A 13205-nucleotide genomic window follows, 5' to 3' on the forward strand; every position below is an offset into this window, starting at 1 on the left:
AGTTTAGACTGCTCCTATGGTACTTTTTCTGCTCCTAATTGTCACAAATTAATTAATATTAACTGCGATTGGGATGATTACTTGTTTCTGGGTTATGACTCCATTTCCCAAAACTCAGGGCTTTATAATTGGCGTTACAATGTCAGTTCAATAGCTAGAATTGGCATTAAATTTACTGGGGTATGGTGTTTTAAAGTTTCTGATTTCCTTGATGAGAAGGAAAAAATAAATTTGCTGCATTTTTTATAATTATTATTTATTGAAAACCTGTCTCAGTATAAAAAGGAGTCAACTCTAATAGGACTAATCTAGTAAAGGAGGATAATGGAGTCCTTTTGACAGAAGATTGACAAGAGGTGGGCAACCCACATTGAAAACCTACTAAATAGACCAAGATATAATTCCTGACACTCCATTTATGTAAAGGAAGAGCCAACATCTCAAGAAGAAATCATAGCTGCTGTCAGAAAGTTGAAGAATGGAAGAATGCCAGGAGCAGATGGTATTACATCTGAGATGCAGAAAACTTCAGTCCATGACTGCATGTCAATTTGGGTGACCTGCTAACTCAGATGTGGAGTTACCAGAAAGTGCCCAGTGACTGGATGCAAGGAACCATTATTAAGCTCTTCAAAAAAGGCAATCTGCTTGTTAATGGTAACTGGAGGGGCATTAAAGTAATGTTGATACCTAATAAACTTATGTCAATTATTATGCTATAGTGCCTACAGCAGAAACTGGACCAACATCTTTGTGATGAACAACATGGTTTACAACCTGCAAGATCATGTGCAGACCTAAATTTCACACTGAAAATGCTGGTTGAAGATTCAAAGGAATGGAATAAGAAGCTGTATATTCTTTTCTTTGACCTAGAAAAGGTCTTTGATTTGGTTGACTGAGAAATTTTATGGAAAATCCTCGAATACTATAGAATACCTTCCAAGATAATAGAACTGGTTGTTGCACCGTACAAAGAAACAGAATGTTGTGTATGAACAGAAAACAGAGTTACAAGATACTTCAAAATCATGATTGGTGTCAAACAGGGATGTGTATTATCACCACTTTTATTCTCAATAGTAATGGACTATGTACTCAGACAGTGTATGGTCTATGGAGTAAACATCAATGGCAAGCGACTTGTAGATCTTGATTTTGCAGATGATATAGCACTGTTAGAAAACACCAAAGATCAATCACAGCTTCTATTCAATGAAATTTCAGAAAAAGCCCAAGAGGTTGGATTGTTGATCAATGTTGACAAATCAAAAAGTATGTCCACATCTGGCTCCCCCTAGCTCTTCAATCCTCAGATAAAACTGTTGCACAGGTCCAAGAATTTAGATACTTAGGAAGCTGAATAGAGAACACAGGAAACTTAACATTTGAAATAAAGAGAAGGATTGGACAAGCATCAGGCACCTTCAACAGACTGACACCAATTTGGAGTAAATAATTACTTCATTTAAAATTATGCCTGTTCAACAAAAATGTGCTGTCTATTTTGATGTATGCCAGTGAATGTTGGAAACTCAACCAACAACTGGAGAAACATATATGGATTCGAAAACATTTACCTTCAAAGGATCCTTAAAATCAGTTGTCATCAGAAAATTGCTAATAGGGAAATCCGGCTGAAAACGAACCAGCCCATAGTGACTAAAATTATGAAGAAACAAAGAAGTACATATTTGGGTTATGTTTTACACATGCCCAAAGACAGACTGTCCTCAAGAGTGTATCAGTGGTAGACTGAAAGAAGACAAAGACCAGGCCAATATAGGCACACACTGTAGAGTCAGTATGATTGGGACCTGAAAGAGGCCAGCATTTCACTCACTCCACAATGGGAAGGTATCACTGCATCTGCTCAGCCTCATGACCAATGGAGAGGGTTTGTTTACGCCCTATGTGCCACTGATGGCTCAGGAGGATCTAAGGTCTAACGTAAGGTATTTGTATGAAAAGAAAATGACAGAGTACTACAAGGAAAAAAAACAACAAAATGTCACTGTACAATTATGACAAGGTAAATATAGTCAAAGCAGCTGGCTTCAAACATGTCTTGAAATCTTGTGGTTGTATTTCTCCTTAAGTTTAGCAACAGTTATAGTAGGATCTGCTATGTGAGCACTGTTGATGAGTTTTGAATTGCATGCCCAAGCTGGATATCTCAGTTGGTACCTTGCAAAACGGAAAAAAGTGGAGTGGATTTTCAATTTATCAGAATTTATAAGAAACTCCAGAAGTGTGCAATGTAGAGGTATGGGGGAGAGCAACAGTGTTGTACAGCATTGAAAGATAACAGCGATTGAAATGAAGCTTAGCAGAGACTATGGAAGCAGAGGAAGCTGTTATATAATGTTAGATAACTTCTGTTAGGAGATTACGAGCATGAGAAATGGTATTTCCAATGGGAATAAAAAGATAAACGATTTGGTCAGACAGGCAGATCTTTGAATTCCCAAGTATAATTTTGTGAGAAAGTGGACCTTTCTAGTAAATTAATTAAAAAAAAAAATCTGAAAAGAGGTTTTCTAAAGAAAAGTATACTTCAGAAGAAATAGAAACCTACAATAACTCAGACTAAAAAAGGCCATAAATTACTATTAAAGAATAAATAAAACCCTAAGCAAACAGAAATTAAATGAACAATTAAAGCAAAAAAAAAAAAAAAAAACCAACAGGTACTAATATAAATTAACAAATAAACATTAAAACAAGTAAAGCTGAAGTTAAATATGTAAATCAGGCCTAAACCAAATAAAAATATTTTGCTATTGAAGTATAAATGAAACTCAAAACAGACAGAAATTAAACAAAAAATCATGGCAGACAAACATAAAATAGCTACTACTATAAATGAGTAAACAAATCTTAAAATGAGTGAAACTTAAATTGAATATACAAATCTGGGGAAGCTAAACAGGAAGGGTGTGCGAAAGCACAGGATGGTTGGCCCCTAACCCCCCCCCTTTGCACTTCCTGGCTGAAGGGCCAAGAAACGGAGATCAGCACCGCTGGTAGGGACTGTAAAGTGTAACGCCGTATCCTTTACCTTTTTTTTAAATTAATTGTTGAAAGATAATCAGCTCAAGATTTTATTACACTGTAATATTTTTTTTTTAATATTTTTTTTTCTGTTTATTTTTTTATCATTTTCAATGCTGCAATAACTAGAAAAGATAATATTTGTAACTTAATTCGTTTTCACTGAAGCACCAATGACGTTCTAGGCTTTATATTTTTGCACTTAGGGAAGGGGGCAATCTCCAACCACTTTTGTAGTGAAGCTATATTAGTCTTGAGTAGTCTTGGAAAGAAGTAATAAAATTAAAATGAATATTTTATAAATAGTGATTTTAATTGCTGAAAGCTCATCAGTTGAAAATTAAATTTTACTATAAGTTTATGTTTATTTTCAGTGTTGTAATAAGTACAAAAGAAAATATCATTTAAAATAATTCGTTTTCAGTAATGTGGCAATGTTACAGTAGATTTTATTTCAAGCTTAATTTGCATGTTCAATTTAAGTTTCACTTGTTTTAAGATTTATTTAGTCATTTGTATTATTACCTATTGTGTGTTTGTTTGCTATGATTGTTTGTTTGATTTCTATATGGTTTGGGTTTCATTTATGCTTCAATAGCAAAATATTTTTGTTTTTTTAAAGCTTGATTTACATATTCAACTTAAGCCTCAATCATTTTGAGGTTTATTTATTCATTTATGTTAATACCTATTGTATGTTTTTTTGCTGTGATTACTTTTTCAATTTCTGTTTGTCTTGGGTTTCATTATTCTTTAATAGTAATTTCTGGTCTGTTTGAGTTTGAGTTATTGTTGGTTTCTATTTCTTTGGATCGTAAGTTTAATATGGCCTTTAGTTTTCTTTAGAAAACTTTCTTCTATGAAGTTTTTTTAAATTAATTTCTGTTCATTTTTTATTGTCATAGTTTGAAGTTTTTTAAAATTTACCATTTCAAAATATTTGTTTTATGCTGAAATAAATTAACAGTTTTGGCTAGAACTAATAAAATCAAACTGAATATTTGATATATGATGATGTAAATTGCACAATGTTCACCAGCTCAATATTTTGTTCCATCCAGGGCTGAATTTAAAGCTTTGATGCTTCTAGGCCTAAGCGTTTTTTCTGCTCCGTTTTTGCAAGATTTTTGGGGAATTCCTAAAAATTTTGGGAATTATGAATGCTACAGGGGCTAATGGGGCTGTTGATAAATCCTGGTCTGGTTTCACTACTATTTTTATTTTATCTTTAATGTTGTAATAAGTACAAGACAGAATATTTGTAATATAATTCGTTTTAGAAAAGTGCCAAATACACAGTAGGCCTTATGCTTATATTGTTAGGGAAACAAGCAGTAGCCATACTCTTGTTTGCAGTGAAGAAGTTTTGGAAAGAGATAATAAAATTAAACTGAATTCCCATGAGTTTTGGAAAAAAATATCGCTACTTTTTTTTTGTTGGCTGGGGGGCATGGAGGGAGGGTAATGTGTCAGCTCCCATGATTTTTGGAATAAAGCATGTGTTTTTTTTTTTTGGGGGGGGGGGGGGGGTGGATCGTGGAGGGAGGGCCAAGGGTCAGTTGCAATGATTCATCATTGATATTTTTTGGGGGAGGGGTAATGAGCTATGGAGGACCAGGGGTAAGCTCCCATAAGCCTTGGAATAAAATATTGTTAACAAGTAGTTTTTTTTCGGGGGGAAGGGGGGCCAAGGAGGACCAGGGATGAGTTGCTATAATTTTGGAATAAAATGTTGTTAACAAGTTGTTTTTTTAGGGGGGGGGGGTCAGGCCGTGCAGAGGAGGCCAGGGGTCAGCTTTTGGGGTAAAGTATTGTTTATAAATTTTTTGAGTGGGAGTGGGGGTTTGGCTTATCTGATTTTTGAGTTATTTTCAAAACCCTTGCATAAGAACCTTATACTCCCCTGGAAATAACATACAACACTTGCCTCAGTGCTCTGGGGCGAGAGCCCTGGTCGGTTTGTGTTGGTTTTGAAAAGTCTGGGTTCACCTTTCGAAGTGTCAGATGAAAAGTCTTCTTTTGACTTATTTTAACAAAATGGCTGTCTCAAAAATTTTATTGGGTGGATTTGAGGTCTCTATGCCTTTTGATTTTTAAAAAGGGAACTAAAACTTTCAATTTCCAATAGAATGAGCTCTGACAAAGTTACACAATCATTCCTTTTGTATACCTTGTATGCACAGTGCTCTGGGGGGCTGTTTAAACCTTGGAGTTTTTACTATATGATCTTTGGTCTATTCTGGACAAAAAGAAAATCTCAAAATTTTTATCAGGCGCATTTGGGGGAAAGATAGTTGGTGGGATGGGGGCTACTTTCTGTGTGATTACTTTTGATTCTCCAAAAGGGAACTAGAATGTTAAATTTCTAGCCATTTGTTAAAATTTTAGTCCCCTCCGAAGTTTACTTCTTCCATAAGAACCTTATATACATCCGAACATAATTTAGAATCCTTCCCCTTTGCTCTGGGGGGGGGGGATTATTTTGACCCCAATCTTTTTGTTATTTGATTGTTTGACTATTTAAAAAAATGGCAATCACTTTTGATTCATAAAAATGGCACTAAAAATTCCGATTTACAATTGAATAAGCCCCCTTTGAAGCTTATACTACCATTCTGTCCGTAAAAACTGTATATGCCCTAGAGTCATAACTTAAAACACTTGCCCTTGGGTTCTGGGGTAGGGGAGTGTGTTATCCCTGGGTTTATTTTTTATATGATTTTTGTTCTCTTGTGGAAAAATGGCTATAAATAACTCGATCGGACGTATTTGGGTAAAAAGGGTTGGCGGGGGGGGGGGGGGCTAGTTGCCATTGGATAACTTCTGACTCTTAAAGTCTTAATTAGAACTTCGAATTTCTAATCATTTGAGTCCCCACCAAAATTTGTATGAAAACGTCTTCCTTAAAACCTTATATACCCCCAGGGGATAAATTGCAACCCCTGGTTCCCCCACGCTCTGGGTTGTTTTTTTTTTATTCCATTGTTGGACGTTTCAAAGAAAATGGCTATCTCAAATCCATTGGATGCATTTAAGAAAAAGATGGTGTTGGGGGGGGGGGGTAGATGCCATCTGATCACTTTTGACTCTTAAAAAGGTAACTCAGTTTTCAATCAAATGAGCTACCTCTGTACTTTATAATACCACTCCTTACATTAAAACCTTATATGCCCCCTGCGCATAACTTAAAATACTTGCCACTGAGCTCTTGGGCATTTTGTCAACCCTGGAGTCTTTGTTATCTGATGTTTGAACTATTTTCAATAACATGCCTATCTCAAAATTTTTATCGGATTCGTTCGGGGAAATAGGGCTTGGAGGCTATTTGCCCTCCGATCACTTTTAACTCCGAAAAAGGGAACTATAACTTTCGATTTCCAATTGAACGAGTCCCTCTGAAGTTTATACGACCATCCCTTGCATGTGAAGCACCTCTTGGGAAAAAAATGGAGCCTAATGGTCTTGAGTTTTGTGGAGGGGGGAGGATAGTTGCCATTGGATCAATTGACTTTTTGAAAGGGAACTAGAACTTTTAATTTTTAATCATTTGAGCCCCCCCCCCCCCGAAGTTTATATGAGTATCTTTTCTGTAAAAACCTTATATGCCCCTGGGGCATGAGTTACTACCCTTCCCCGTTTTTTTTTTTTTGGGGGGGGGGTATGTTGACCCCGAAGTTTTGTCATCTGATATTTGGACTATTTCAAACAACGTGAATATCTTCAAATTGTGATTGAATATATTTAGGGAAAAGAGGGTGGGGGGGGGGTATATGCCTGCTAATCACTTTTGATGACTCTTAAAAAGGTAAATAGAAATTTCAATATACAATCAAATGTCCTCTCTTACATAAGAGTTCATCCCTTACATAAGAGCTTATCTGCCCTTGGGGCATAACTTACAACAATTCCCCCGGGCTCTGAGGGGTTGTGTTGATATCTGAGTTTTACTACCATACCTTCCATAAAAACGTTATATGCCACCAGTTCATAATTTACAACACTTACCCCCAGGTTCTGGTGGGCTGTGTTATGCCTGGAGTCTTTGTAATGTAATCTTTGGTCTTTTTTGAACAAAATGGCTATGTAAAAAATTCAATTGGATGCATTTGGGGAAACAGGGTTGACGAGGCGGGGGGGGGGGCTAGTTGACATCGGATCAATTTTGAATCTTAAAAAAGGAAATCCGACCTTTCAATTTATGATCGTTTGAGTCCCTTTCAAAGTTAATACAACCATTTCTTCCATAAAAACTTTATATGCCCCAAGGGCATAAGTTACAACCTTTCCCCTGGGATCTGGGGTGTGTGTGTTGACACTAAGTCCTTGTTATCTAATCGTTAGACTTTTTTCAAAAAAACTGGCATTCTCAAAATTTTGATCGGGAACATTTGGGGAAAAAATTATGGGGGCGGAGTAGATGCACTCTGATCTCTTTTGACCAACAAAGGGGTAACTTGAAATTTCAATTTCCAATCAAATAAGCCGAATCTGAAGTTTTTACGACCTCTCCTGAAATAAAACCTTATAAGCCCCTGGAGCATAACTTAACACTTGCTCTGGGGGTTTGTGTGGACTGCGGAGTTTTATTATTTGATGTTTGAACCATTTTTAACAAAATGAATACTTAAAATTTTATCAGGTGTACTTTGTAAAAAAGGGCATGAGGGGGGAGGGCTAATTGCCCTCTGATCGCTTTTGACTCTTAAAAAGGGCACTAAAACTCCCAATTTCCAATCAAATGAGCCCTCTTTCAAGTTTATACAGCGACCTCTTCCATATAAAGTGCCTCTGGAAAAAAAAAAAAATAACAGAGCATTATAGGCGTATGACCTTTACTATAAATAACGCTATAGCATTGCCTCTGAAAAGCATAATGTCAGACTTTGCAGTGTTAAATTCAAGACCAGATTCTAAATATTCAGCATGCAGTTTTGGAAAGTTTCAGAAATTTTGTTCGAAGTTCAGCTAATGGTAAAAATGTCCAGCATAAGTGATTAAGGAGATATTGAGGCCAGAGAGGATGCAAGACATTCCAAACTGGTCCTGAGTTTTGAGGATGTAACTATTGAAATAACAAGGTGAGGCAATTTTACCTTGCTTGGCTTCTGTGTTAACTTGTATAATTCTATACAGGGTCCTTGCCGTTTCATCTTCCTTAAGAGGGATTTTAAGACGGATTCGTAGCTTAGCATACATATCCCTTTGAGATCTACTGATAGCCGTATTTACTCCTCTTTTAACAGCCCTTAAAAGCATAAGGAGGTGGATCAGGGAGTCAAAAACGTGGCAAACATCATGACTTGCCAAGGCGAGTGAACTGCCTGTACAAGATGCATCAAGCAGAACATTAGCAACAAATGCAAGGGCTTCTGCACATCCAAAGTCACGCTGAAAGCCAAATTGATGTGGAGGTGTATAACATTTTTCTTCAAGCTCTTCAATGGTAGTTCGTAAAGCTTGCATAAACTGATTGAAACAGGAATGGGCCCGAAAGATGTGCATTGATGGGAGGTTTTCCACTTTTTTAGAATAGGAGAAAGATCTCCCATACAGAATGTTGATAGAACCAAGCTTTGTGTAAAAATTATCTGCGGCAGTAATGTGAGATGTTCCAAAAGCAAAGGACCACTATTTTTATATGTAGAGCGTGAATTCCATCTATCATTCGTGACATTTTTGGCTTAAGGCGCATAATAGCATCAGCCACAGACGTTACAGACACTGTAAAATCAGAGTCAGAGAATGCATTCAAAAATCAGTCAAGATCTTCAGCGTATTTGTGTTCGAGTTGGGGGTCTGGTGGAGAGAATTTAACTGCATAGAAAGAATTCCGCTCAGATAGAGGAATATCAGCAGCGGTAAGGGAGGTTTTGGGGATCCTTGGACGGAGTGTCAACCAAAGGAAATGAGGATTATCTTTGATTTTTTGTGCTGACAGTTTTGTAATTTTCTTGTGGTGGTTTGGAAGCTCCTTGGCAAACTTTTTCTTTCATCTGCAAGGCAGATGGAATTAACAGGGCCGGATTGTGTATATAAAAAGAAAAATACAAAGAACCGAAAACAAATAGATATATTGGAATTATTTAGACCTAATAATTAGCACAATGATAATAGACTAATTGGGAAATTTTTTAACTGATACCTATGTGTTTCATATTGCTATTGGGTATGATAAGATAAGATATCTATGTGGGCAATATTTTTTATTACCTGCTAAGAAAGCCCCAAATGGCTTGTTGACAGCAGGTGGCAGTCTTTACTATTTTAAATGTTCTGGTAACATTATTTTATCACTATTCTGAATGACATTTTTCCACTATTTACCCATGTTAAACAAACATTCTACTTACATAAAAAAAAAATACATAATTACTATTCTTTTGCAAGGAAAAATCTCTTTGCTGTACCCTTGAAGGATGCCAGAAAACTTGAATTTCCTATCTCAACTGCAATTATATCACATGCACATGGGGGCACAATTTATAACAATACAAGAATTTCTACTCATGTTTCTGTATTGATTTACCAGATTTGGTGCTCCTTGTGTACTATTACACACAAGGACACAGGATTTATCCTATTGCTAGCAAGTGTGATTTAAGGTAATGACTTTGGAGATCACTATTATTGGAAAAAAAAACCTGAAAAAAAGAGAGAAGTACATTATTGAGATAACCTCTAGTTCTTGAATGGCAAGAAGCTGATTCTATAATGTAAGATAATAAAAGTTTTAGGTAGAAAATTTTTAGAAGCTGCATTTTTGATTTTTTTTTTTTTAACATGATACAAAAATTACCTGGCTATAGAGAACAATCATATAAAATCTATGGTTTAAAATAAGCAAAATAAAGCAATCGAAGAATTTTCTGTGGGACTAGATTTCCATTTGGCATAGTGCTCCTAGAGATCTTGACAATTTTGAAGCTATGGTATTTGAATGTCTTTTCCATGACTGATTTCCATCAGTCATAAAACCCCAATATCTTGTTACCTTCACTTTTTTGTAATCTGATTTCCATTTACTATCAGTCGTAAATTAGTTTTAACTCTAGATGTCCAAGAAAATCGAATGCTATTAGTTCTAGTGTAATTTAGTATCAAATATTGAAAGCTGACCGCTCAATAAGCTCAGTCAATTCCTTTCTTTTTCTACCAAAAATTAGATCAGCTGATGGAGCAGCTAGAAGTAGAGGAGTATCATCTGCAGAAATTAGATCAGACTTTAAGAAATAATAAATTATCCAATCAATAAAAATGAAAATAAAAGAGGACATAGGTTAGAACCCTGGGGTTCTCTGTAGGCTATGCCATTAGCAACAGAAGTTAAACTAACCGATTGTAATGAAACCCATTCATTACAGTTTGCTTTCAGTCACTCAAGTAGATTCAAACCCTTACAACCTCTATTCTAGCTCATTGATTTTTTTTGTTTTGGTGTAAGAAATAACTGTTTATGGTCAGCTGTATCAAATTCTTTCTTCAAATCGAGGAATAAAGCAGCTGGAATCAGACCTGCTTCAAATTCTGCATTTACCCAGTCAACAACTTCAATTGCAGCCATTGTAGTTGTCAGTTTTTTCCTTAAATCCGTTTGACTGTATAAGTATTTTGTTATTTCCTATGTAAACATTTAGCCTAGATGCGCTCACTCACTCAAATATTTTTGAAAAAAGGGAGGATAGAAATGGAAATTTTTTTTTGTTTGAAGAATCATCTATCCTTTATACAATGGTATTATCTTAGAAGCCTTCCACGAAAATTCATTTTTCTATTGAAAAACTAGTCAATTCCCGCACAGTTTATATTATTATCAACATAACAGATTTAACAATCTTATGATCGCCTTCAAAGAAGCTGATGGCATGTTTTCAGATGTGACAGCAGCTTTTAGCATTGTTAGCTCTGTTTTAAACAGTCAGGTAGTTTCCAAACATCTCCTAAAGCACAGGTTAATTCTAGCTGCTTGCAATTGTTTAGGTTGGGACTCACAACTAGTAGCTGTTTGCTATATTTTATGGACCCTTCTTGCTATTCCTTTAAAGAAACTATCCAAGGGTTCATATAATAGCTCATAATGGCTCTTGCCACAAGAGTTACTGTCAATACTTGAGCCCATTGAATTACCATAAATTAGAGCTCAATTCAAAATATAATCTTTATTTATCACGTCAATCAAGGATCTGGTGAGCTTGCTTGAAGCAAAATCAGAGCTAATACTGTAACAGGTTCATCCAACAGGTAGGTAATTCATTCAAAGTAGCCGTAAACTGAATATTGTCAAGTCGCAATAGTAAGAAGAACTCCATCCTTACACCAAGACATGATCCTTTATTTTGATTGAGATGATAAAGTGGAGATGAAGCACAGGAAACTCTTTTACAAGCCGTTTGTGAGGGCAAAAAGTAGATATAGGGATAGTAGTCCTTCTAAAAATCATTTTGTAACATGGTCAGTTAAGCTGACCACAGTATATGTTCACTTCCCTAAATCACGAATCCTGTTTGTTTCATCTTCTTTTCATCTGAAATATTTTAAGAAACAAAACCAAGTCAAAATAATATCAGATATCAAGTGGATAAAGATATAACACAATTACTCCTACATTTTACAACACTCCTATCTTTTCTATTTCTATTGCATGAAGTTCTATCAAAATTGCTCCACCACCATTATTCTAGCCTAGACTGCTCTTATGGCAATTGTTCTGCTAGTAATTATCAATAATCAATTTATTTTAACTGCAATTAGGATGCTTAGTTGTTTCTGCGTATGACTGCATTTCAGAAGAATCAGGGCTCTATAATTGATTATAATGCCAATTCAATGGCTAGAATCGGCATTAAGTTTATAATGGTGTGGTGTTTTAAAGTTTCTGATTTTCTCAACGAGAAGAAAAAAGTCAATTTGTTGTATAAAAACGAAAAATTCAAAGAACCAAAAACGAATATACATATTGGAATTATTAAGACATAATTCTTGGCACAACGATAATAAAAGCACAAATATAATAAACTAATTACCAGATTTTTGAACTGATACAATGGGAAATATATTGTTTGAATCCGTCCATAATAGCAATAATGATTATGTGTTGAGTAACAATTTTCAGTATTTATAGTTTCCTGTTATGTAGAAAGCACATTTTCCTTAAGTTAGCATTTAAGACAGACATTCACCTATTATCAAAAATTTTAAGACCTTAGAAGTTGGGGAAGGACAGAACTGTCTTCTTAGACTCAGATTGTCTGAAGATCTTCCCCTGAAAATTTTATTTATGCACTACTAAAACTTTCAAAGATATTAAAAAAGTGCTCTTCACTTTTATTCTTAAGAATTAACAAGACCAAATGTTAAGATCCCATATGCTAAGAAAATTTAGCTTTTCTAGTTAGGAATCATATTAGTTCCATTAAGTGTTGTAAAATTACCGTAAAATAAAAACTTGGTAAGTAAAATTGGTAAAAATAAGGTAAAATTGATAAAAATAAGGCAAAATTGATAAAAATAAGGCAAAATTGGTAAAATAAGGTACTCCATAGGAATACAGGGTAAAATTGGCGTTTTAGAGTTGCCCTGTTGCTACAAGACCAGCTGAGCATTTCTTTTTAAGCATCACTTCCGGCTTTTAATTAAATTTTTTAACTATTCTGATTTCTCTGGGCTTGAAAAAGATAATACCCCTTTATCTACAGTGCCATTGATCTAATTAACTGTCCAGTTTATCCCTTTGGTAATCGTGAGCCTTGGGTTATACCTCTTACCTCAGCAATTGATCAGTGCCTGATTTTGGACATCTATTTTGTAAAAAAAAAAGAAAAAAAAAAAAATCAAATTTACCATTATTGGAGGGTAAAATCATATTAGTCATTTTTTCTACATTTAAACCTAAGAAATATTACCCTAATAGCTTTGTATATTTCAATAGCCGTATTCAGCCACATTTTTTATATCACATACATATTATTTTTCATTTATTTGTAGAAGGATAGAATACAAGTGAAAAAGAGGATCATAATAGCAGAACATTCAGTTACTTTCACAGTCATTAAGACTGTCTTCAATAATATTTGCTTGCAAATCTAGCTAATTTCCTTCAGATTTAGATTATGACTCAGGTGACCGTGCCTGTTCAGACCCCCTCCCCCCTCAAA

General features: G+C 35.1%; 2 protein-coding genes across 11 annotated transcripts in view; both read left to right on the plus strand.

Moving 5' to 3' along the window:
- Positions 1 to 902, plus strand: part of LOC136032411 (uncharacterized) — a 38491-nt gene extending 37589 nt beyond the window's left edge. Inside the window, exon 5 of the mRNA XM_065712721.1 lies at positions 723 to 902. Within this exon, the coding sequence (XP_065568793.1) occupies positions 723 to 902 (180 nt within the window). The remainder of the gene's footprint in view (positions 1 to 722) is intronic.
- LOC136031897 (neurofilament light polypeptide-like) overlaps positions 1 to 13205 on the plus strand; it is a 162572-nt gene that overhangs the window by 39398 nt on the left and 109969 nt on the right. The gene's annotated exons all lie outside the window — the stretch shown is intronic.

The sequence above is a fragment of the Artemia franciscana genome, chromosome 10, assembly GCF_032884065.1.
Source record: "Artemia franciscana chromosome 10, ASM3288406v1, whole genome shotgun sequence".
Lineage (NCBI taxonomy): Eukaryota > Metazoa > Arthropoda > Branchiopoda > Anostraca > Artemiidae > Artemia > Artemia franciscana.